The sequence below is a fragment of the Mustela nigripes genome, chromosome 7 (genome assembly GCF_022355385.1).
Source record: "Mustela nigripes isolate SB6536 chromosome 7, MUSNIG.SB6536, whole genome shotgun sequence".
NCBI classification, from domain to species: domain Eukaryota; kingdom Metazoa; phylum Chordata; class Mammalia; order Carnivora; family Mustelidae; genus Mustela; species Mustela nigripes.
Genome location: NC_081563.1, coordinates 130,156,647 through 130,183,080, shown reverse-complemented (window position 1 = coordinate 130,183,080; position 26,434 = coordinate 130,156,647). Strand labels below are relative to the sequence as shown.

Genomic DNA, 26,434 nt, shown 5'->3' with positions numbered 1-26,434 from the left:
GCATATCTCACTAGCAATGCAGGAGAACACTCATTTTTTCAAAATTTCACTGACAGTGTCAGCAAAGACTTTTCACATTTGCCAGTCTAACATACTGAAAATGGAGGAATTTCAATATTATTTCATACTTACTGGTAGAGATTGAGTATTTTTTCATGTTTTAAAATGCCTTTTACATTTTCTTTTCTGTGAGATGCCTGTTCATATTCTTTCCCATTTTTCTACCTTGCCTCTTATTTATTTGTAGAAGCTGTTTATATATTAAGGAGATTTTCCTTTTGTAAAATGAGCTGCACATAGATTTTTCCCAATTTGTTACTTGTCTTTTTGATCATTTGCCTTTTGAATTTGCTTAGGGTTTTTTATTTGTTTGGATTTTTTTTTTTTTTGAGTTTTTGGTTTGTTTTTGCCATTCAGAGGACTTAACTTTTTTTATATATATAATCAAATGTATCTTTAAAGCTTCTGGATGTTGAATGATTCTCCAATGTTTCTGCCTTCTTACATGAATTCATTTTATACATCTAACTCGTCCTTAATCCATTCGGAATTTTGGAAATGTTCCTGGCGTACAGAGTGAGGTATGGAACTCGCTTTATTTTTTCCAGATGGTTACCCAGTTGTCTCAACACGAAAACATTTTTAAACAGTTCAGGGTAAACCACACATTTCTGCCAACGCGTGGGCCACCTTCTTGAAACCTCTTGCTTTGACAGACATGAAGTTCATATCCACGGCAAAGCAAGGAGGCGGTTGAATGAAGAAGAGCCTGGTTCTTCTGAAAATTTGCCCTCCCCTTTCTACTGGGGTCCCATAAAAGAACTTTTCCTAGGCTGCACCCGAGCTAGTGGTCAAGGCTTTCCTCTACCTGACAGGACATAGCTCACCTAGTACCAGGACAGTGACTCCAGAACACCAGCAAAGGACTGGGGTCAGAATTGCTGGCAGGCTCCGTGTCCTCACCTTCCCTTCCCACCAAGTTGTCCCCAAATGTCCCTCAAAAGTCACCGTTTGGCATCAGGACTCCCAGCAAACTTGGAATGACCAGTCCTCGCTCATGAGTCAGCTTCCCACAGATGTTCTCGGGCAACCACTCCTGTCCTCGCTGCTCTGGGGGAAAGCGGGTGTCCCTGAAAGGATCCAAGAACAGTGAACCACACAGAGAGGGCTGGTGCACACTTCCACCTGCTCTTACTCCATAATTTAAGGGCAGTCCCTAAGTCACTTGCTGTTGACCCTGCCGGATGCCACCGATCAACTGAGATGCACAAAAGTTGGCCCTTTCCCGGCCAGGCTGATCACCATAGCAATGCTGTTCACTTAGCGCCTGTTGCCATGCCTGAGACCAGGGCTCACACCGGTCCCCCGCTGCCATCCACACAAACACCCTCACCCCCCAGGGGGCATGTGCCCTTGTTAGCCGTATTCCCACTGAGGCGGGAGCTGGGCTCAGAGAGGGTAAGCAACTAGCCCGGGGCCACACAGCTGAGGTGAGCAGGAGATGATGGTACCACCCAGGCAGGCTGACCTCAGAGCCTAGAAGCTCTAAGCCACAGTCCTGTGGGTCTCTATTTTAGGACACTCACAATGCTGTGGCTTGGTCACATGACATTCCCTTTCACCTCTCCCTGGCCCCTGCTCCAGGCCCGGAAAGGAGAAGGGCCTGGGCGTCACCAGCAAGTCACATATACTTGGCCCTCCGGAAACTGGTGGTCTGAAAAATTAACTTTCCCTCGGATCCTGGCTCTCCTCGAGTGGACGCATTGGGGCCCAGGAAATACCCAGGCTTCCTTCATTAAAAACAGTCCTGATCAGTACAGCACAGCCACAGGGATGAACATGTAGCGACAGGCATGGTGTCAGCCACAGGGAAGCCAGACACACAGACCACACCACGTGGGCCCCGTCCACCCATCCGCCCATCACACAAAGTACATCACCGACATCAGCTGATGGCCCGGGGTGTGGTTTGTGAGAATTCCTTGAACCTTCCGCCTAGAGGAAACTATACCTCAGTCATTTAAAATAATGTATATACAAGGGGCACCTGGAAGGCTCAGTCCGCTAAGCGTCTACCTTAGGCTCGGGTCATGATCTCAGGGTCCTGGGATCAAGCCTCACATTGGGCTCCCAGCTCAGCGGGGAGCCTGCTTCTCCCTCTGCCCCTCCCCTCCTCGTGCTTTCTCTTTCTCATTCTCTCTCAAATAAATGAGTAATCTTAAAAATAAATTTAAAAAAAACATACACGGGGCGCCTGGGTGGCTCAGTCGGGGGTTAAGCCGCTGCCTTCGGCTCAGGTCATGATCTCAGGGTCCTGGGATCGAGCCCCGCATCGGACTCTCTGCTCAGCAGGGAGCCTGCTTCCTCCTCCTCTCTCTCTGCCTGCCTCTCTGCCTACTTGTGATCTCTCTCTGTCAAATAAATAAATAAAATCTTAAAAAAAAAAATAACATACACAAGATTTTTACTAAAAAAAATAATCTCCACAGGAAAATGATGGCTTTTTTGAAACAAGGCACCCACATTTTTTTTTTTAAGATTTATTTATTTTAGGGAAAAAGAGAGAGAGAATGTGAGAGCAAGGGGAGGGGCAGAGGGAGAGAGATCCCAAGCAGGCTTCCCGCTGAGCAAGGAGCCCGATGTGGGGCTCAATCCCAGACCCATGAGACCACGGCCTGAGCGGAAACCAAGAGTTGGATGCTTGACCTACGGAGCCACCAAAACTGTCCTAAACTTGTCATGATCCAGCTTTATTCCTTGTTTTTCTATTGCTCTCTCTCTCTCTCTCTCTCTCAGTTCATTATGTGAAATTTCCCTGAAATTTGAACGCCGGTCTGCAGCTGGGCTGTGTGTGCATGTATACTCTTGGCTCTTTGAGGAATTCCAAAACCAAACCCACACACGCTGGAATTCTTCATCACCAAGGTGAGAAATCTGGGATTCCAGGACAAGAGCAGGAAATTCATCTGCCTGAAACGAAATTAAGGCCAAGGCCCCTTTGAAGACCCCTGGAAATCCTAAGGATCTCCCCGTTCTCGCCGGGAACCTAAAGGCCCAGGGAGGGGCTCCCCAACGAGCAGATTCCTGGCCTCGGTGGCAGGAGCTCCCTGCGAGAAAACATTTGCACCCAGACCACACAGGACCTCTTGACATCTTTATTGAGATGATTCACAGGCCGGCGGGCACCGGGGATCGCAGACAGATGAGCCACTGCAGGTGACCCTGAAGCCGTGTGTCTGGTGGCATCAAGCAGCCACCAGGGGCCTAGAGCCACGGTGGCTGCTCGGACCCAGCCGCACGGGCCCCAGATGGGTCTCCGAACCCCGTGGTTCCACGTGCAGCAAGGGAGGGGACCACAGCATGAAGGGACAGCATGAGACAGGCCCCCCGGTTCAGAGGCTCACACGCGCCGGGGGCCGGGGGTCCGCAGTGCAGCAGGGCCGGTGGCCGGGGGGAAGTAGTCCTCCGTGCGGTACAGCGCGGGCAGCTCAAAGGCCGGGGCCGCCAGCGGCTTCTGGAACGACAGAAACGAGGTGCCCCATGAGCCTCTGCAATTCCCTCGCTCTGTGACCCAAGATTTCCAGTCGTCGGAACGAGCTCAGCCCATGGGCAGTGTGGCCCCTGTGACAAGGAGGCCACGGTCATTTGGTGGCACTGTCCGGGAGAGCCAAGGCCCCCTCAACCTGCCCAGGGCATCCGGCCACCAGTGTCGGGCCACCAGTGCAGGTCCCCGTCCAGGGCGAAGTGCTGCTGGCGTGGGGATGTGCCGTTCTGATAGTGACCGAGAAGGCAGGTGTGTGCGTGTGTGCGTGTGCGTGTGTGTGTGCGCATACCCCTGTGAGCTCCGCAGGGTGCCCCAGAACTGGGCCCAGGGCCTGCTGCTGAGCAGCTGGGGGGTGGGAGCTAACCGGGTCCCCATCTGCGCCGCCTAGAGCTGGTGCCATCTCAATGTGTTACTTTAAAAAAAAAAAAAAATCAAACCATTTTAGGAAGTGCTCACTTATATCTGGTGTGGGTCTCTGTTGAGAAGGCTGGAGGAAGAGCTTTTCCATCAAGCAGCCCTCCCCGAGTTCGGGCTGCTGAGACCCTTTCTAGGGGAGAAACCGGCTTCACAGAGGACCACGTCAAACAGGGCTTCTCGATTGTGGAGGTGCTGTGACCCCACTGGCAGAGCAAGGAAACACCTCAGGGCCCCACCTCGCATCTGAGGACACTGTTTGGGGGTATGGCCTGCCTTGGGGGTACTTCAAAGTCTCCAGACAGTTCTCATGCAGAGCCAGACCTGATCCCCATGACAATGGCAGCCCCCCTGGAGGAGGGAGACGGGACCCTGCCGGGAGATGGGCAGGTATGTGGAGGTTCTTCTGTGCATCTCCACTGGGCATCCCTCTCACTGCCCCCCCCCCCCGTTTCCCTCTGTTCCCCGACTCCTCTCCCTCGACTGTGCAGCCTCCTGCCCCCTCCAGCTGAGACTACCTACAGGTGCCCGGGCTGGGTGGGGGGGCTCTGGCCCATGGCCAGCAGCAGCTCCCCCAAAGCCCAACACCTCCACGTGCCCAGCACCGTGCCGCGAGCATTCTGGGCCTCCCCGCACACCTGTTCCCCCAGCGACGCCCTGACCATCATCCCCATCGTGGAGGCGGGGAAACCAAGGCTCAGGGGGTGCCTGACCCGTGACCTCCAAGTGTCTACCCGCTCCACCCCCAGGTCCTGAGTGCCCGCAGCAGCCAGGGCCCATCTGCACACAAGACGGCAGCCCAAGCCATCCCGGGCTCGCTGGCGAGGAGACAAAGGAACCAACAGAACAACACACCATGTGAGGACTAATGGCGCAGGGAGGCGCAGGGACCTGTGGAACCTGGAAGAGGCCCTCCTCCCCCTGGGGGAGGGGGCGGGGAGGTTTCCAGGGGCTTGAGCAAGCCGGGGACTTCCAGACTGAGGGATGGGGTGTCACAGTGCGTGGCGGGGAGGGAGGGGCACTTGGCGACTCCAGCGGCTCAGTCTGGAGTGGGGCCGGGTCACTGTGCGGAGAGGAGGCTCTAACACCAGGGCCAGATCACACGGGCTCTCGGAAGCCGTGCTAAGAACTTCATCCCTAGGGACCAGGGAGCCACTGAAGTCACTCATGGGGAGTACGGGCGTGGAATTAGGTGTTTTAGAAAGAGAACTGCGGGGAGAGGCGGGAGCAGGAAGGAGGCTGTGGCCAGGATTGCCTAAAGGGGAGCAGCCAAGTTTAGGACAAGAGTGGACAGATCCTCATGTCTGAGCTCGAAGCCCTAGAACTTCCCCGCACAGAAGGAAACCATCAAACTATTTCAGGTAAGACAGAATGTGCTCAGGTGTCTGACCACGTACCTCCCTGTGTCCCCATCCCACAGCTGGAAAACCAGGATGAGCCAATCTCTTTGGCCAAGGGCCAGCCTCACGAAGGGCAACAGAACATTCCATCCGTCAACCCTGTATCAGCCATGCTTGGCTCAGCCGACTCGGAGGCACTTAAGGCCCAAGCCTCCCATCTGCCCCCTCTTTCTAGCACCTTCTTGGGCTGTCCCCACCACCACTAGATGGGTTGCAAGGCCTCCAGTAGCTCCATGACCAGGACACAACTGAGAAGTGAGCTACAATGGCGATCTCCCAGCCTCGGGGATGTAATCTGTGGGTAACCCATGGGCTTAGGATCTCTTCACCCCATTTCTCCTGAAAACTGGTCATTGCAGTAATCTAGAAAGTACAACTTTCAAGCGAGTAATGCCAGCGCAAAGACCAGCTCCCTGGTCCTGACACAGAGAGGTCAAAGAACATTTTGTGATCCTGAAAAGCTAGGTCCCTTCTGCCAACCCTCGGGTCCCAGGAAAGGGAAGGGGGCCCAGGAGGGGCCAGTGTGGCCTCATCCTGACCCCCTGTTCTTTTTGAAATAGTGCCACCATTCAAAAGGGGGTGCCTCTGAATGGGTAAGACACCCCTCCCAGGGGCGGGGCTTATGCCCCCTCCCTCAAGGAGAGAGACTTCCAAAACAGGGAGAAAATCGATATAATTATAACAGAACTAAAGAAAAGTCATCCTAAGAGCCTCTTAGCAGCCCTGGACCAAACCCCTGCCAACATCTTAGAGCATGTTGGGAAATGCAGGCTGTGACTCAGGGCTGGCTGGAGAACTGAGCCTGAAGTCAGCCAGGCAGGGGCGACCCCTGATGAGCCAGGGGGCTCCAGACGGGGCCTCCAGGGTACAGGTGCTGCACTTGGAGAGTGAGTGTGGGGCCCGTCCAGCCTGCGCTGCCGCCTGGGATCAACCTCCTGATCTTCTTGCAAGATCACCTGGGCCTGTGCTGGACCCCGCCTCCCTTCGCACCCCCTATGGCTCAAGTGGGGACCCTGGGGGTGGGGGAGCAGGGGTGGGGGAGGGTGGCGAAGGCCTGATCCACCCAAGCTGTGGCTGGTCCCGGGGCTGAGCCTGTGACCCAAGCTGGGCCAATGGGAATCAGTCTTGGGGCTCTCACTACTGAGTCAAGGATGCCGCCCCCAGGTTGGGGGTGTTGGGTAATGGGCCATGAACCTGAAGGCCACCTCGGCCGCCACAAGGCAGGGCCTGCATAGGATTGAAGCCAACACAGGGACGCAGAGCTGGGGACAGAGTGAGATAAAGTCCAAACAGTATCATCTGAGCAGTGGAATCCATTACTGCCTGAGGCGGGAGTCACCCTGGGCTGTCTCCTGTCCATGAGCCATGCACTTCTCTCGTTTGCTTCAGCCACCTGTGTCGCTATCACTTGCCCCCAGGCGTCCGAAAGCAATAAACCCACAGCAAAGCTGATGAGTACTTGCCAACCCGCAGCTTGAACCCGCAGGTAAGGGCTGGTGTGCGAGGCTAAAAGCAGCCAGATGCCCCGCTGCGTCAGGAGGAACAGACCGCATCCTGGAGGCCAGGCCCCAATCACAGGCACGTCAGGTGCCATGGAAACCCATGGAAACCCTCCACGCCCGTTTTCTCCCGGATTCTCCTGGCAGCCTGCCAAACAGGGGTCTTCCCTGTGTCTCAGAAGTGGCAGGAACCAGGGGACCGGGGCATGGGGTCCTCCAGGCCTGTCCAGCTCGAAGCCCAGCCTCTGCCCATCCCCATATAGGGCCCAAGGCTTGGGGGACAGAGCAGCAAATCCAAACCCTTGGGACTCTCAGAGGGCACTTCAGAGATCTCCACCTCCCACCTCCCCTTCTACAGATTCCCAGGGCGGGGGGTGGGGTTGGGGAGCTGCCAGGTAAGCAAGGAGGAGTGTCCTACCGCTCCCCCGGCTCCCGGGCTGCCGGCAGGAATGTTCCACCGGCCTGGGACTGGTTGGGTGGCGGGGCCATCCGACCCTGCAGGTCTCGGACTCTGCCACGCCCCCTCTGGGACTCTCCCGTCACTGTCTCCTCTGCCCCCTGCCCAGAGCTCGCCTGCCAGCTTACTGTGCCGGGCCTGGCCTGCTCTCCCCCTGTCTGCCCACATCCAACCACACGTTCTCTCTCCCACCCTGGACACCCGAGTTCTCAAACCTGCAGCCCACACGCCAGACAGATGTGCTTGGTGGGCTTCATGATGTCTAAAAAGTGAATAATTGCAAACATGTAACCAATCAGGAGATTTCTCACGAGCACCAGACGGCCGGCTCGTCTTGGGTGGATCACTGTCTCCTAAAGCGAAGCTCGCCCACCTCAGGGTCCTGGCTCGCCCTTGCTACCTGCCCAGTTGTTTCCAGAAATCCCCACCCCCTCCTTGGGAGTCCCGGCCCACCCCGTGTCTCCATTTTGGGATGCCCTAACTGCACATCCCGAATTCTGGTCTGCTTTCTGCTCGGGCCAGGGTCTGTACACTTGCTCTGTGAAGGGCCAGACGGTAAACATGTCAGGCTTTGCAAGCCGCAGGTCTCTGTCACAACGACTCAACTCTGCCCTTGAAGCCCCACAGCCGCCTCAGAGAAATGTGCAAACCGGCAGCTCGGCCGGACGCCAGGAAGACTTTCCTGAACAGTGGCAGGCCAGATGGGGACCCCCGGCCACGGTCTGCCCCTGAACGAAATCTGTCTTCCTGAAGAGGTCAGGACAAAATTCCTTCCCCATATCTCCCATACCATGGGCACTGGGTGACAGGTCACCTGACCGGCACCAGACGATTCCGGGCCAGGCCCACTGCGCTGACTGTCCTGGGCCTGGGTGCTGTGTGACTGGCTGCCCTTGGCCATTACTCTGGCTCTAGCCTGTCCTTCCTCACCCCGCATCCCCCCTGCCAGAAGCAGCAGGCCACGCGGAAGAACCACTCGTGGCCTGGCTTCTGAGGTCCACGGGGTCAGCCCCAGAGCCTGGTCAGCCCCTTGGTGGACAGAGGCCCCAGGCTGACCTTGTGCAGGGGAGCTCGGGTGCCCAGAGGCCCACAGTCCTCCCCTAGGTCACCAGGCACTCCCAGCTCTCCAGGGCTTGGGAGAGGCTCCCCCGACTACAGTCACTACACCTGCCATGCCCCACCACACCTGCTATGCCCCACCACACCTGCCATGCCCCATGCAGTGTCTGTGACCCTCCCAGGCCTCTTCAAGGTAGGGTTTTCTCTGCCCTTTGAACCTCACCGGAGCTTAGCTGTCCCTCCCCTTGATGGGGCTCCACTTGGCATGGCTTCCAAATAGCAGACTATGAAAAGGAAAAGGAACTGCTCAGGAGGGACCTGGCGAACACTGCCCGAGCCAGGTGGTCAAAGTCAACAGCATCAGTGACAATCTTGCTGGCGGCCTGTGCCCTGGGGTGGGACAAAGGTTCTTCACCTCTGTGGTCTTCCTCCCAAAACCCGTAGCCCCGATCCAACCATGAGAAAAACAACAGATCAGCCCTAACCGAGGGGTACTGTATGAAATACCTAACCGATATTCCTCAAAGCTGTAAAGGTCATCAAAATCCAGGGGAGTCTGAGAAGCTGTCCTAGACCAGAGGCGGCTAAGGAGGCATGAACTAAACAGAACGCGGTTGGTAGCCTAGATACCAGCCTGGAACAGAAAAGGACATTAGGGAAAAACTAACAGAATCCGAATAAACTGTGGAGTTTAGTCATTAGCAATCCATCGGGGTTGGTCCCCGGGCTGGGACAAGGCACCGCAGTAAATACTGTCATAACAAGGAGAGAAACCAGGTGAGGGGTATAGGAACTCTCCGTTATTATCACAGCAACCTGTCCCTAATTCTCAAATTTCAAAAACATAGCTGGGGGCGGGGGGAGCAACAAGTGGAAGAAACAGCTCTATCCACACAGACTGGACCCCAGCCTCTCCACAACGGCCATGACCAAGTACCAAGCACATTCTCAGCACCCAGCCCAGGATGGGCCCCGAAGGTTCACAGCCCGTCTGCGCCCACAACTGCGAAGAGAGGCAAGTATCCTTAATCGCATTTTGCAGAAGAGGAAACTGAGGGTGAGAGAGGTACTTGCCCAAGCTCAGCCAGGTGCGAACTGGCAGAGCTGGACAGCAACCCAGGGGCCACCCAGCCCTAGCCCGAGCCTGGACGCAGGAAGCCCCGGGGGCTGAGTGGGGCTGGGGGTGCACTCTCGGTACAGGGCTCAGCACGTCGCTTCATCACCTGCTTTCCAACCATTGGGACCCCACCCCCCACCACTTTTCAGCCGACTCAGAGATCACGAACTGGTGGCCTTTGGTTAGCATCTGGCCCGCAGACGTGACTGGTTTGGCTCATGCAAATTTAAACACGAGTAAACTGCCAACATGGAAGAATTGGGATGTTTCAAATAAATACCGAGTTCCTATTTCTCCTGCAAGGAGTGATTGGGCCACACTGAGTCTGCATTCCAGCAGGGTGCAGGGATCTGGCCCCTCGAGACAGGGCGTGTGCTGCTGGGCTCGCCGCCGTCCCCGCCCGGCCTGACTCGCTCGTCTGCAGGTCCTGCCGAGCCCCGTGGGCATCGGAGCTGGCAGGGGCTCCAGGCGCATGTCCCATCGCTCAGACACGGGGCTGTCGAGGAGCTGGATGGAGAAGGCCTTGCTTCCCGCCCCTTGCCCTGCCACAGCCGGCCCACAGGACCTTCCCCTCCGTCCCAGCCTCCCTGTTCCGTCCTGGCCAAGGGCTTTCTGCACCTCAGGCCACGCCTGGCAATTCTGCCTGCAATGTTCTGTGTCTGCTCCAGGGCCCCAAGTCTTCCAGAAGGCTCTGACAGCTGTGAGCAAAGCTCCTCCCACTTCTCTGTAAGCAGCCCCTGTGTGTCCAATCCTGCCCGAAGGGCTGCACCCGCCAGCCTCGCCGCGCCCCTTCCCCTCCGAACGCTCCCACCCAGCTGGGCCCCCGGCCCCAACCTCTGCCAGCCCAGTGGCCAGAGCAGCTGGTGGCAGGGGGAGGCTGCTGAGGCTCTGGTGACAGAGGAACAGGGCTGGGGGCTCCCACAGTGGGCAGCCCCTGCCCTGAAGGACCCTAGCAGCAGGGACGAGCTGGTGCTGTCTCGCTATAGGTGATGCCGACCCTGGGCAGCAGCTCTAGAAGGTTCGAGGATCCCCAAGGATTCTGCTTTGAGCTGGAGGAAAAGCGTTAACATGGAAACTAGCAGAGGAGGAGCCCCTGGAAGTCCTGCCAAGATATGGCTGCTAAATGCAAAGTCACAGGCAGTCTGGGAGGGAAGACAGGACGGCCAGGAGGGCGGGGCCATGGCCATGTCGCGGCCTCTTCCAGACTTAGACCTTCCTGGGGGCCCCAGCTCCCAACCCAGAGTCTGATCCCTCCATCCTGGACCTGGGCTCTGCTGCTGCAAGCCTGGCCCCTCCTCCATCAGGGCCCCTCTTCTGGGGGTCCGGGCTCCCCCGCTGCTGGTGCTTTCATTGTCACCAAGGGCCCTGGGCCTTGCTTCTCATCCCACGGCCACTCACAGAAATGTCTGACTGCCACATATTTCTATGTATGCTTTCTAAAATATTCTTTTATTTATTTTTAAAGAGTTTATTTGAGAAAAAAGGCGAGAGAGACAGAGAGAGCATGAGCAGGGAGAGAAGGAGAGGGTGAGGGAGAAGCAGGTTCCCCGCTGAGCTGGGAGCCTGAAGTGGGGCTCGATCCCAGGACCCTGAGATCGTGAACTGAGCTGAAGGCAGAGGCTTAACCGACTGAGCCGGGTACCAGGCATCCCTGCGTGTGTGTTATTGAGCACCTGCCACGTTCCAGAGGCCCGAATCTGCACAGGTGTCACAAAGCCCTTCTGCAGATGAGCAGACTGAGGCTCTGGGGTTATGTGACTCACTGGGAGGCCCACCCCCTGCCCAGACGGGACACCCGCATCCCACCTGTTCTCCATCCCTTCTGCTAACTCGTCCCGGAGCCCTCTCGCCATCACCACTGTCATCTCATCGGGGCCGCCTTCGAGCTCCTCCCCTTGCCCTTCACCCACTCTCCACCTGGCAGCCCGAGGGACGGTCCTAAGAAACAGATCAGATCCTCTGGTACGTACAGGGCTTAGAAGAAAATGCGAGTCTCCACCGTCACCATCAGGCCCTGCCAGTGAGGTCACCGGTGGGCGCTCATCTGGCCAAACCCAGACTAGAGCTGTGTCCCGCTTTGCCTCCACTGGGTGGAGTGTCGGCACCCGTGTTGTTGCTTCTGTTTGGTCACTGGTGTCCTCCTGTTTTTGAATGAAATGCCACTTCTCTAGAAAAGACGAGTCTCCAGCTTCTTGTTTAAAAACTCCAGAGCTCTGGGGCACGGAGTGGTGATGACGAGCTGGTACTGAGCTCTGGTCACACCCTTTCAAAGGGGACACACGCTCCCACCTCAGCCACTGGCCTGGCCCTGGGAGATGGTGTTTGCCACCCCAGAACCTTGTGATCCTGGCTGGCCGTAAACTCGGTCTGCCCCCTGCCAGCACTCATAACCCTCCGGCCTGGAAATCCCTTCTAGGACTTCCCTGGGGTCTTTCCTGAATTGGACCCTTACACCTGCTACTGCCTGCTCAAGGCTTTTGTCACCTTGAGTGAAAAAGGGTCTTCTCATGATTGGTGCTTTCCTTCCGACCCTCCTAAGGGACCCCCAACTTCACCGGTCACCTTTCTTCCCCCACTGCACCACGAAGGAGCGAATCCTGTCTGCCTCTTTCCTCAGTCTCCCCACTGTGCTGAGCTCCACAGGGATGGGACCCATGTCAGTCCTCAGAGCCGCAGAGCGGGCAAGAAGCGAATGAATTAGAATGTGCCCAAAACCCGAGACAGAGGGAAGGGCTGGCCTCTTGCCAAGTCAGGGCTCAGAAGCCTGAGACCAATGGTGACATTGGCAGACAGGGACACCTGAAGGGGCCCCGTTCTGGAGTCGCCAGGTGGCCTGAGGCTGGCCTCCCTGCCCTGCCAGGTCTGTGCTCCGCTGCTGGAGACACCAGGTTGTGCAAAAGATAAAACACATGCAACACCGTGCCCTGGTCTGGACGGGAACGGAGAACGGTTATCTACGAAAATTCTGGTGAAATCCAAGCCAGGCCAGAATTTTCGTGAACAGTAAGGGACCCCCGTCGGTGGGTTGGGGCCACTGCCGCCGCCTTCGTGCCGTGAGAGGACAGTGAAGGAAAGTGATTAAGGGGCCGATGGGAACTCTGTATTGTCTTTACGAGCTTTCTGCAGGTCTAAAATCATCCGATAAAGAAAGGTCATTTAAAAATAAATAAATAAGGCGTGTCCATGGCAGCATCTGCAAAACACGGAGCCAACGACCCAGAGAAGAGCTGTTAAATAATGACCCCAGGAACCGTAAAAGCCGCTACACCTTCCGTGACTTGAAATCTCGAACTCTCAATCCCGTTGCGCAGGTGTGGGAAGTGAGACTCACTCAGGGTGTGACGTCTGCAGGTGACAGACACACGGGGACAGCCTCGTGGCTGGGTCACCCCCCCCCACCTCCCCCTGCCCGTGCAGTCATATTCTGTCGAATGCTCTGTTGTCCCTGCCTGGAAATTCTGAAAAACCTTTAACAAACTGCTGCAGCCGGTCCCAGGATCTCTGGGCTCCCAGGTAGGTGTTCACACCTCAGCAGGGTCACTCACGGATGACTCCTTGGGGAGCCTGGGGTCAGCACCCTTGGCTGGGGAGACACCCCCAGGGGGGCAGAGGATGGCAGCAGGAGCGGTGGTGAATTTGAGGGGGGCGGGGACAGCGGCGGTTGGATTTGGGCGGAGCCAGGACTGACCCCCTCTTGGCAGAGAGCAAGGAAAGAAGTTTCCTTCCCAGCCCAGAGCATCAGATCACCAGGCATTGGTGGTTCAGTGGTAGAATTCTCGCCTGCCCAGAGCATCAGACCAGCCACCCCCTCGCAGGGGTCTGCTCAGTCCTGCAGCCGCCTTTTCAGGTTCTCGACTCCCCACCAGAGGCCTGGCCATGCCCGGAGGCCCAGTCATGCCCGGATGCCAGCCAGCGGTGGCCCAGCTCCCGACAAGCATCCACGGCCTCGGTCAACATCTGGCCGAGGCCCCAGCTGGCCACTGTCGTGAGGGCGCCGTACAGCTCTCACTCTGATGCTGGTCACCAATAGACTCCTTGGAGGTTTTGTCAGCCGGCCTCAAAGGTGGTTGGTCCATAAAAGAATGTTGAAAATAGCACCAACAGCTCCGGGAAGCAGAATGCGAACAGACAGGAGCAAGCATTGGGTCAGGGTCCCTAACGGGGGGGAGCTGTTCTCCATCAAATAATCAAGCCATGAGGGCAAGAACAGAGGCATCCACCCGAAGCAGCAGGTGTCAGGAAGCCGCCTCCATGCCTGCCCCCTGCCCCTGCCCAGCGGGGAGACTCTTCCCCGAGGGCTAGGCGGCCACCTCCTGCCAGCCGAAGGAGCCTGCCTCACAGCCACCGCCCAGACTGTCCCCTGTCCCGCGCACCCGGGCAGCCTTGTGACTCTCCTCTCAAGCCACGCTTCCTTCAGACCCAGGGGCTCTCAGAGTTTTATTCTCGGCTAGGCCTGCCTCCTCCGAGCAGGCAGCCTGGGCTGCGGCCACCACATCAATGTTGCTATTCCTGAGGCCCCAGCGCTCGCCTCAGGAAGCCCTTTTCCAGGAGCTTGCGCCACTCCGCCCCCCGCCCCCGCCCTCCGCCAGCCCCTGTGCTTTCCTGGTCTGATTAAGACATTTTACCCACTGGGCCCCCTGAGAGTGACAAGGGATGATTTTTAAGGCCTGTGAGAGAGAGAAAGGAGGGTTCGCGAAGGGGAGAGCAGGAGGTCACTGGAGCTGGGGAAGGAGAGGGAGAGCCGGAGGGGGACAGAGACACACCCGAGAGAGAGAGAGAGAGAGAGAGAGAGAGAGACATGGAAACGAGATAGAGGAGCCTGAGGAAAAGCAGAAATGGATGGAGGGCAAGAGCAGGAGGGGAAGTGAGGGAAGGGGGGAGGCAGGGGAGACGCACGGAAGGAAGACGGAAGAGGAGAGGGAAAGACGGGGCCCGGGCCGAGAGGGAGGCGCACCAGGAAGGTTGGGGACAGGGACCCAGAGGGGAGAAGATGGTGACAGGAGTGCGTTCAGGGTCTCTCCAAACCCCAGCCGGGTCGCTGCGCCAGAGACCACGAGCAAACACTCGCTCACCACCCCCAGCCCCAGCCCTTGGTCAAAGAAATCATATTCCCGGAGGACAGAGGCTGTGAGATGTCAGTCACTGTGCAAGGGACGCCGTCTCATCTGAGAGGCAACGCGTCGCTGTTTTCCCATGTGCTTCAGGACTCGTGGAAACTCTGGTCTAAAACTCTGAGCCAAAGAGCCCAGCCAGTGGGGCCCAGCATTCTGGTGGCGAAGGGACAAAGTGGGGTACGGGAGAGTTCCTAAGCGCACGCCCTCTGCCACGCCGCCCCCTGCCACCCAGCCCTGAGACGGCCCTTCCCCACCTGCAGGGACTTTATCCGTCTGTCTGTCCATCTGTCTGTGCGGGGCTGGCCGCATCCCCGTGCCTGGTGCATTTCGAGGCTGAATCAGTTCACTCTCAGTCCTCAGCCTGGAGCCCCTCTGCCTCCCTGGGTGGCCTCATTCAGCCTCAAGGTCAAGGCCACGGATCCACAGCGGGACACCTCTAGGCCTGAACCCCACACTCGCATCTCCAACCCGGTCTCCACCGGCAAACACGGCCATACAGACTCGCGAACCACACAGCAACTCGGACGAATCTCCGGGGAATGATGCTGAGTGAGAGAAGCCAGTCCTGGAAGGAAGCTCCCCCGGTGCAGGATTCCGTGTATAGGACGTTTTTCAAATCGCAAAATTTGAGAAACGGGGGGCAGATCCGTGGTTGCGGGGACAGAGCAGAGGGGAAGGCGGTCATGAAAGGACAGCGCGGGACCCCTGTCATGTTGGAGATATTCCCCAGCCTGACCGCAGAGGCAGAGCCAGGCACCCAGATAATAATGTAAAAACGTACAGAACCAATGCAACTGTAGAGAACCAACTGTTTCAATGTTAAGACCTGGCCAGGATACTTTACTACAGTTTTGCAAAGTGTTACCACTGGGGAGAAATGGGCCAAGTGCCTAAGGGATTTCTCTGTATTATTTCTTAACTGCCTGTGAATCTACAATTTACAATTTAATCTGCAATTAAACACCATGCCCCCTGCCCAAACACGCGCACACACACACACACACACACACACACACACACACACACACACAGGAGGAATGGACCCTGTTTCCTCAACCCCACCCTGCTCCACCCTGGTCCAGACCATCCGCATCTCTCCTGGACCATCCCAGCGGCTCAGATCTCCCAGCTTCCACTCTGGCCCCCAGGCCAGCCATCTGGAACCCTCTAGAGCTGAGTCACAGCCCTGGGCCCAGGTCCGATCTCTCTGCTCGCTCCACCTTTGCCTCTGGCTCCCGAGGGCTGTCTTCTCAGATCTCACAGCTCCCGCAGCTGCCCGAGGCACCGGCGCACCCCCCCCTTTCCTACCTCCTCCAATGCAACCCCTGCTCCAGTCACCCTCTCAGGGAGGCCTTCCCAGACCACCTCCTACCCTTGGCCCACTCCCTACCTACTGCTTCTTGATCTTCTCTGTCCCCTGGGGCCCTAGGGGGTCAGCTGCTGGAGGGCAGGAATATTCTCTGTCCTCCTTGGGTCCTGAGGATCTGAAAGACCGAAAGCTCGCACAGGTGGGTGGCCAAGTACTTGCTGAATGAGGAAAGGAATGTGTGAGAACAGAAGAACCAAGGGGAGGTCCGTGGAGGTCTGGCCTCAAAGGAGTTAAGTCTGGCCCAGGGGCTGGGGTTCTGGAGCAGCCCAGGATGGCTAACAGGGGAATGTGGGGGAGGAAGAGGCCTGTGTGTGCCTCAGCACAGAGGGGGGATGGGCAGGGCCAGCTCCAGAGCAAAAACCCAGGGGACAGAGAATACCATGTGCCCACCCCCCAGCACCCATCCCAACACGCTTTCAAGAAAACCAGAAACTGGGTTTAGGTGGAGGCTGAACTCACTTTCTGGGGTCTCCTGGGGGTCAAGTCTACCATGTGCCCAGTTCTTCCCAAGTGGCTCACTGCTTGGGGAGCAAGGATGTGCGTGAAGGCGGGGATGGGGGGCGGGGGTCACAGAGGGCCTTGAATTTGCTCTGAAGTGGTCTCCAAAGCCCCCCCCCCCCCCATGGACGTACCAGCGCCAAGAGCCAGTCCCTCCATCCAGCACAAGAAACTGTCCCACCCCCACATCCCTCGGACAGCAGTGGCCCCCCCTGCCTAGCTGTGTGATCTCGGCCAAGTTACCCTCTCTGTGCCTCAGTTTTCTCACCTGGTAACAGGGTTAATAATGGTTTCTCCTTCGCAGGGTGTTAGGCCCACGTAACCGTGAAGTGCTCAGAAAGCAGTAAGTGCCCAACAGTTCCCGACTAATGTCATTATTACTATGGCCCCGGGATTCATATTCTTTTTAAATACCGTCAGTAGCTTAGAAAGAGCCCAAGCGGACAATTTCATAACATTGCATTTTTGGTATTAAATGCATTCAGTTTCAAAACATGAACATTTAAACTAAATCACGGTGGTGGGAACCCATGCTGGTACTGCTCTGATTTTTAATAAAAAGGGGCCTCAAAAATTAATAAGCGTGGGGGCCTCTCCCGGCCACTGAAAGGCAGGGCTCATTTATCAATCACGGCAGCTGGCTCACAGTAGATACTCAATAAATGCCTGCTGGTCACTGACAAGTTACCGGAGGCCACACCAGGTACGGACACGCTGGCAGCCAGCCCCAAGAGCTGCCCCTGGCCGTGGCCTCCCATTTCTCTCAAACCAATGACTGATGCTATCTGAGTCGCTCCTGGCCACTCCCTCCAAACCACTCCTGGGGAATCGCCTGAGGCCTCTGGAGCCAGAGGCAAGCCAGAGAAGAGCTGCCAATCACAGGAGGGGAAGAGAGGGTGAGCGCTGAGACCCCCAACCCAGGCCCCAGGGGGCACCTCCCTACCAGCGTTCAGCAACATCCAGGCCTGGAACCAGCCCTCCCTGCTCCAGCTCCTCACTACATCTAAAAGCCAGCATTACCCCCTTCTGACTGAGGTTCTAGGTTAATTATTAGGACTCTCCAAGTAACGGGAACTTTGGCCTTGACTTTAGGTCTGGCAGCAAGACCAGGTGTGATGGTATCAGCCGAAACAGGCACCTGGACAAATTTACTGCTTAATGAGACGTGGTTTATTTTCCCAGAAGAAAGCTGACCATGAACACAGGCAAGTTCAAGAGCTTCCCAGGCTCCTTGGGCATCAAAGGGATCACACTTCCTCCAGAAGCCCCAACCCCAGCTGCAGGCATCACACACAAGTTTCTGCGCTCACCGAGGGCTGGCCTGCATGTGTCGCGTTCCCTCGGAACCAGGATGGCCTGTGGCGGCTGCCCGCCCTCTGCCAGCCCGACCTTGCCTGGGGGCGCCGAGCAACCCAGCGCCAAGCCAGTCCACCCTCTCCTTGGCAGCCACTCTGCTGACGGCTTGCTCCTTCTCTGTCACATGCACGGGTCGGGGGCAGGCAGCCCTCTTGAGCTCTATCTGCTAAGAGCACCTGCCCGGGAAGCTTCACTTTCTGGGGAGAACTTGAGCCTAAGCGGGGACCCAGTCTGGTCATTCCATCGTCCGTGGGCACTCAAGTCACAGCTGTACTCACTAGGGCTCCCTGTAGCATGCGTCACCGTGGGACCCCCCCTCTCCTGGTACACCTATGTCCCCAAGGATGCCGGGGCTCTGAGGGAGCGGTGGTGTCCCTGGTGCAGCCCAGTCAGTGGACGCAGAACCAGACTCAGCCCTGGGGTCCCTCCACTCCACCCCTCTTTCCATCTGAGGAGGGAGGGGTCCTTGTGAGACCCTTGACGGGAGGATGAGGTGAGAGGGAGGGAGGGTAGGGGGCTTGGTGAAGTTTTGTGTGGTGCGTGTGACTCAAGGAGACAGACAGAAGCCCAGAGACTCACGGAAAGAGGCAGAGACAGGCAGATGCACTTCAGAGATGGGGATCCAGAGGGACACGGGGCCTGACAGGGGCTGACCTCTCCACGTGTGACCAGTATGGCCACCGGTGTGTTCAAAGTGGTGGGGACTCAGAGGGGGACCCCCACAGGCTCCTGGTGCCTGTCCCCCTCTGAGTTGCCACCTCGGCCAGGTGAGCTGTGGTCCTGGCATGAGTGAGGGTGTGGAAGAGGGGCTGTGGAACCACCAGTGGTTCAAAAGGAAGTTTCTACAGAATGGGCCCCAGCAGCACAGACTCACAGGGCAGCTGAGGGCCATACACGTGGATCCCCGTTCCCAGAGGTGGTGTGCAAGCCCGCGGGTGCTCTGGGGCAGGATGGCCGGGGGCATCTGGCTGCTTCTCTTCCCTCTTCCTCTGCCTGATTCTGGGTGAGCAGCTCTACCTCTCCCTGCCTCAGTTGCTCCTCTATAAAATGGGCCAGGGATGGCCGCCCACCTCTCTACAGCAAGCAGGAACTGAGGCCGGAGTTCAGTAGGGAGCACCCAGCACAGCACCTGCCCTGCGGGGGTCCTCCCTGGCTCCTCCCCTAGTGAGTTACGAGCCTCATCACTCAAACAGTGCTCCCGCCAGAGCAAGGGCCCGACAAAAGCTTACTGAGTGAAGAGGGAATCCTGCACACTGAAACCCTCACCCCGATTCCAGGTTTGAGCCCTGCTCCTCTATTTCATAGAAGGGAAAGGTAAGACCCTGTTCCAAGGCTACGGAGCTGATGAGCAACTTGTTGGGCGCTAGAACCCATGCTTTCACATTTTTAAACTCCTATTTTGGGGGGTGCTGGGGTGGCTCAGTCAGTTAAGTGCCTTCGGCTCCGGTCATGATCCCAGGGTCCCGGGAACTGGGCTCCCTGCTAGCGGGGAGTCTGCTTCTCCCTCTGCCTCTGCCCTTCCCCCTGGTTCATCTGTGCTCTCTCTCGCTCTGTCTCCAATAAATAAATAAATAATATTTCTTAAATTTTATTTTTAAAAATAATAAATAACATTACATAATAATATTAATATTTATTAAATATGTGTTAATAAATTTATATTATATATAATTTTATATAATAAATAAATTTACATTATATAAATAAATATATGATTTAATAAATAAATAGTATTAAATATTATTTAATATTAGTAATATTAAATAATAATGATAATATTTTTAAAAATTATCTTGGAAATTTTCTGTATTTACAGGAAACACAAGAAAGCAAAGAGGCGATGATGATGAGCCCCACATACCACCGTCTGGCTCTGAGAACTGTCCTTCATCTGGGCCAGCAGAAGGTTCCTAACCCAGGGCAATTTTGCCTTCAGGGACTTTTGCAATTTCTGGACTACTGTGATGGTCATAAATGGGGGCATCTGGTGGGCAGAGACCAGGGACGCTGCTAAAATCATACGATGCACAGGATGGCCCCGCAGCAGAGAACGATCTGGCCCCAAATGACAGTAGTTTCAAGGTTGTGGAACCCTGGTCTGAACCCGTGCTTTCCACTACCCGCCTCTCAGTACCACAGGTGTTTGGTCTACACTTGGGGAGGGGCGGGGACAGTGCCTTATAACCAGAAACAGGGAGAGGGGGATCTAGGAAGGATGAGGGGGACACTCCCACTCCCTCAGCCAACAGGCATTGACCCCACACCTGGGTAGGCTCTGTAGGAGGCCTGGGGGCCAATAGGTTCCCAGAGATTTCTCGGAGCCTCAGATTTGTTTTCTGAATCAACTGACTGCACATAAAAATCTGCATTCCCAACCTTTCCTTTTTAAAAGAAGGCCAAGGTCAGGCCACTCCGAGCAGTAGCTCTGGGCTGGCGTTGACGGCACCTGCCCGGCACCCAGTGCTGCACTTAAGGTCACCGGACCCCAGTGTCTGAATATCAACCCCTGAAGCACGAAGAACATAGGGCTCTAGAGTCAAAGGAACGAAGTCCAGCGTTCTAACTCCCGAGTCTGTCTCCTCATCCGTACACTGGACACGGTAAGAGTACCTGAGTGACAGGTGGGCATGGGGGGAACCCAGCCATGGCAGGTAGGGTACTGGCTCCCACTGGCCCTTCCGGCTGCTTACCACTAAGTCAAAGACAAGTCAGTCCCTCCCCTTGAGAAACTCTGTCTGGGGGAATGACAGGGGAAGACACAGAGGACACCCCACTAGGACACCAGGGGACGGACAGGAAACGGGGAGCCCAGAGGAACGCTGCCTGGGGTGGCCGGGGCAAGGGCAGCTTCCCAGGTGTGGGAACGTTCAACTTGGCCTTGAGCAATGAATCAGCATTACCAGGGAGGGTATTCGAGGCAGGGGAACAGCATGTGCAAAGGGCAGGGTGTCTACCAGCCCCAGGGATGCTGCGGTCACAGAGATGCTGGGGGTGGACACCGAGGCTGGTGGTGGCGGTGCTGGAGAGGGCGCGCCGTGTGCCACCCCCCAGGGAGAAGTTGGAAAGCTCCCACTTGGGCTTCAACAAAGGGCCCCCCATGAGATAGGAACCCCTTCTCATTGAAAGGAACTAATCTCAACAAGAATGTAATGCTTTAAAAAAAAAAATCTGGTTCTCAAACCAGCCTGCCGGGAGCCCTCTGTCCCTCCCCAGCACACAAGCCACCAAACATCCGGAGTCAAGCAGATCCATGAACCTGTGAGTATGTAGCTCACGGAGAGCCAGTGTGGTGGGGAGGGCGGGGGGCTGGTGAGTAGGGGGGCTGGGGACCGAGCGCCACGCAGCCCTCCATTGTTGCATTAATATTTGCCATCTGCTCGTGTTGCATTTCCACCGCGAGGGATGACGGGACAGAAGGAGAAGAAGAGGCCAGTTCAGGGCCCGGGAGAAGGAGCCTTGGAGCCTCCTCTGCCTTCTTTGTGTTGGTGCCTGGCTCAGCCTCCACCGCCAGATAAAGCCCCAGCCAAGCCGTGCCTCCTTCCCTCCTTCCGGGAGTCACCCCTCCAGGGGGATTGGGCAGAGGGAGGGGGAGGCGTCCAGGCCAGCCAGAGCCTCCCTCCCTCCCTCTGCTGGACTGGGTGGGGAGGGAGCTGGGGGTGCACAGAGCAAGCGAGCTGGAGGGGAGGAGACACCGAGCCTGGCACTGCTGACTCCTACTGGCCAGCCTGGGCAGGGCTGCTCCGCCCACAGCCTCCATTGCCTCCAGGAAAACCCAAGAGGCGGCCCCAAGCTGCAGGGGAGAAGGGCAGGCTCAGACAGTCACCCCAGCTCAGCACAGCCTGCGACCGCCTCCCAGGAAATCAGCAGGGAGGCCATCAAGGGCCACGGAAGCCTGAAGAGCATCTGCTGATGAATAGTTACTGAACACCTACTATGTGCTCCGCTGGGGTAGGAAACTCAAAGGCCCTGGGGCAGGTACCCAGCAGCGGTGGCTTGGGCCTGATGGTGGCTCAGCAGGGATACTGCTCAGGAGCCCGGACCTCGGCTTTGTCAACAGAAGACAAGTACAGATGCTTCTGTGACATGTGGTTTTTAAATGCTGGCAACTCATTCCAGTTACACACACACAAACACACACACACATCCCCCAAGCTGGGCAAAGAGCATACTTCGGTAGGGCCGATTGGATCTAAGGATCTTGCGTGCACCACCGTGGCTACTGAGGCAGGGGTCTGGGGCCTTAGAAAGAGAAAGGGGAAGACGCACGGAACAGAGTCAAAGTTGGATCAAATCCTGGCTTTGCCACTGACGCTCGGTGACCGTGGGGGAGTATATAGACCCCTCTGAACCTCAGGTTCCTTCCCCATGAACAGGGATAACAACAGCTCGCTCTGGGCTGGTTGGGGGAAGCAGACTCAGGGCGCAGAAGGCCCTTCATGTATGTGCTCACTAGAGCTCTCATAGTTGGGGCTGTAGTAGATGCTCACAGAAACTGCAGGCTGGGGGTCGCCTGCTGGCGCCGGCACAGAGAAGGGGAGAAGATGCCTCTTCGCTCTCCCTGTCTCCAAAAGCCTCTAAGGAGTTACAAGCCGTCAGCCTGATATCCAGAGCAGGGGAGAATGCTAGACACAAGGCGCCATAGGTTTTCCCCACTGTGCTTACCATTTAGAAACATTTGCTGCTGACTCTAGACATCAGAAGGTTTAGGGTGCCTGGGTGGCTCAGTGGTTTAAGCCTCTGCCTTCGGCTCAGGTCATGATTTCAGGGTCCTGGGATGGAGCCCCACATCTGCATCAGCTCTCTGCTCAGCGGGGAGCCTGCTTCCCCCCTCTGTCTCTGCCTACTCGTGATCTCTCTCTCTTTGTCAAATGAATAAATAAAATCTTAAAAAAAAAAAAAAGAAGAAGAAGAAGAAGAAGGTTCTTAGAAGACTTTCGAGGTCTAGCTTTCTCTCTGAAACAGGAAAATTGGGTCATCCCAGGGAGAATGTAGTTGAGCAGCCAGACAATCCATCCCCCTTTAGGTAGGGTGTGGGCTCTGCAGTCCCCTGCGGGTCCCACTCACTACTCCTTGCCGCGTCAGGGCGGTGGACATGCTCCCACACACAGCCGGGCTGCCCCTGGGCATCTGGCGGCTGAGGAAGGGGCCAGGCTGGGTTGCAGTCTGGGCAGCCCCTGGGCAGCCTGGTTCTGTGTGGGTGTCGCGACTTGGCCCCCAGTGGTTTTGCTATTAGCCAAAGAAATTTCCTTGGAAAGCATCACACTCTGATCCACCAGAAAATGAATCAAAATGACACCTCCTGAACAAGATGTTTTGGCTCAACGGAAAACAAAACAAACAAATTAGCGGGGCTGCTCCCTCCGGGCCTCCAGGCACCGGCGCAGAGAAGGAGGCCTGGTGTGGTCCACAGGGCACCGGGAATGGCCACGGGGCCGTGCAGGGCCTGGGCCCCAGGGACACGTGACATTGTCTCCCAGGCCCTTCCAAGGCCCTTCCGAGGCCCCGTGGCTCCAGCTCCGTCTCACACTTCCAGTCCTGCACACATCTAGGAAGATTTCCAGGAGCGAGGGGCCCTCTGCGTTGACCTGGGTTGACAGCGTCTGCTCAGGTGGGGTCCCTGGAACCAGACATTCGTCCAGGAGACCTGGGTCCCCCACCTGGAGCCTCTGTTTTCACTTTCGACTGGACAGGGGGCCTGATGCCCAGGGAGGTGGGGACTCTGGCGAGCTCAGGGCACGGCCTGCGACCTTTCTAGGCTGAGGACTCTCGCTCCTACCAACTGAGCCCGGGAGCTCAGATGGTCCCACTCGCCCCACTCGGTTCTCACAGGACACTGTTCAGGACTCAACACAACACAGCCGAGCCCGAGCTAAGGGGAAAGGAGCCTGGTGGCCCTCCAGTGAAACAGTCTTACCATATCCCTCGCCTGCTATGAACCTGTCCATGGCTCCCCATTGCCCTCAGAATAGTATAAAACACCTCCATGTGGCCTGAGACACTGCCTAACCTGGCTGTGACCTCATGTCCCCTAACTGTCCCCTTTGTTCCCTCTCGGCCAAGCCACACAGCACTTCCTGCCGTGGTCCTGCCCCATGGGCCCTCCCCTCCCAACTTCACCCGGACTTCCTCGTCATTCGGTCCCAGCGACCGTGGCCCTTCCTCGGAGGCCGTCCTTGGCTCCTTCAGAGCAAGCCAGGGCCCCCTTTCGAAATGACTATATACTGAATTTTCTTAGGATTTGGTCACTGCCTGTATTGTCTCCCACGAGACACAGGCTCTCTGAGGGACGAGATCACAGTTCTCTCCCAAGGCAAGGCAGGACAGAGTTTAAGAAAGTACGTTCATATCCAGATGCCCCGCTGTGTAATCTTGGGTAAATTACTGAACCTCTCTGTGCCTTAACTCACGCACCCGCGCAATGGGGATAAAAGCAGCAACCCCACCCCTACTTCTGGGGCACTGACCAGCCGAGGACAGTGCGTGCCGCCACAGGCCTGGCTCTGTGTCTCCATCGCCATGATACCCACGTCCCGCTGAACAATTGGACACTCTGTCCTGGGTCACTCTGTTCATGTCCAGGCAGAGCTGGCTTTTTGGGTCTACTGATGCTCAGACTCAGAACCGTCCTTCGGAGAGTGCTGGAGTCTTTCTCTTCTTTTCTGTTCCCACTGCCTGGGTGGAGGCCCTCATCCCCTCGCATCAAACACCGAGCCAGGTCCCTGGCAGGCTGAACGTCCCTGGTCGTGCTCTAGTCAGTGAGCCAGCAGCTGAGCGGTCTAGGCTCCCGGAGGCCGAGGGACCTGCCCACGGACACGCAGCTGCAATTCGCCGGAGACGCGGCCTGGCTACCGCAGGAGAGAAGTGCCATGCTTAGCCAAAGGCTATGAGGTAAAAATCTTGGGGCATTATAAGAATCAGTGTAAAAGTGTAACGGGAACCGCAGCACAGCATGAAGCTAGACCATCGTCCCATAAGCACACACATGTGCGTCGGCAGGGAAATCCTACCATGAACCACGCACGTTCTTGGGCCGGGGGTGGCCGGGGGTGGCCTGGGGTGCCAGCCCTGCCCTCATCTCAGCCTGAGGACAGATGGCCCGCTTCTCGGGCGGCTCGGGTCAGAGGGAAAAGGCCTGGGTTTCAGGCGAGCCGGCAATGAGGTGCGGTCCTCAGGCCAACCCAGGCCGCAGCCGGCACCCTGTTCTGGGTCCCCGGTGCTGGGCTCGGGGGTGGAGGGACCACTTGCCTGCCCTGTTCCTGGGGTGCAGGGAGACACCGGCCCAGCTACCCTGCACCCTCCCTGGGCCCCAGCTACGTCTGCAAAGTGAGGAGGGAGGGAGAGGAAGAAGGTGGGAAGGAGCGGGCGGGCTGGCCAAGTTCATAAAAACAAGGACCCGGTTTCTCTCTGCGCCCCTCCCCCCCGCCTTCCCAGGAGCTTCTGCTCCAGCTCATGGACTCTCAGGAATAGGGAAAACATAGCCTGAAAGGCCCCTGCCCAGCTCTAGAGGAGAAGGCTGAGAGCCCTCCCTCCTGGGCCCCATGAGAGGGTCCCCACCCCTCCCCTGACTCCAGAAGGGTCACAGGGGGCAGTGACGGTTGGTGGGATTTCGGGGGAGTGCTATGGCTCATCTTAGAGGGACGGGACCCCTTGCCAGCTCTCCCCCAGGGCCAAGGGAGACTGAGAGCCCCTGTCTCGTCCTTCACTCCACAGGGCCCTCGGGGACCCGTGGGGACCCTTGGAGGGAGTCTAAAGAGGGTGAGTGAGGGCAGGAGATGGAATCTGGGGCTGTGAGGGGCAGCTTCCCACTGTGCAGGGGAGGAAGGCCTGTGTGGACTCACTGAGAGGAAGCGGCTTGAGCCCCATGTGGAATCCCGGCTTCGGGGGAACCCACCCCGTACTCTGCGAGAGCCCCCATCTCCCAGACGGCGGTCTCAGGTCCAGAACCGGGCATAGCGAGGGTGCAGGGCCGAGCAGAGCAGGTGACCTGCCCGGAGCCCAGGCCGCACTCATGGATCTGAATCCTGGCTTCCCAACTTTCTGGGTGGACAAGCTATGTGAGTCTTTCTGCCTCAGTTTCCTCCTCCATAAAATTGGGACAGTGACAGACCTACCTCCCGAGGGGAACATCTGGTGCCTGCAGAGTCAGGGCCCCAACACGAGCTGTGACGACCACTGTGCTAGAAGGGCTCCTCCGGCTCACACCCTCGGTGCAGGTGCAGCCCTAGACCTCCCTGGGTCTGCACACACTCGCGTGCACACACCAACGGGCACCACCTGCCCCAGACAAAGCCCTCCTGGGGCCAAGCTGAACACACTGGGTTGCTGAATGACTCACCACCCCTGGCTGGAATGCACTTCCTGGAACAAGTCACCGCAGGTAAGCCTGGGGGCCCCCCTCTCTGCCGGCTGGTAGACATGAGAGGGCACAGGTCCCAGCATGCCCAGCCACACCCACGTGGGATCCTGCTGGAGTGGGCAGGGGAACCCCTGTTTCAGAGGCCTGCGGGCCTGAGTTCCAACCCAAGCACTGAGTTCAGATATATGACTCTCTGTCTCTGAGCCTCAGTCTCCACTTCTAAATGGAAACACTACTGCCAACCACATGGG

At 57.1% G+C, this 26,434-nt stretch overlaps 1 protein-coding gene across 1 annotated transcript in view; it reads right to left on the bottom strand.

The window, feature by feature from the left end:
* Nucleotides 1-3,141: 3,141 nt before the first annotated feature.
* The window catches only part of BCAS4 (breast carcinoma amplified sequence 4), a 55,518-nt gene continuing 32,225 nt past the window's right edge, over nt 3,142-26,434 (bottom strand). The window contains exon 5 of the mRNA XM_059407225.1: nt 3,142-3,514. Within this exon, the coding sequence (XP_059263208.1) occupies nt 3,401-3,514 (114 nt within the window). The 3' untranslated portion in view covers nt 3,142-3,400. The remainder of the gene's footprint in view (nt 3,515-26,434) is intronic.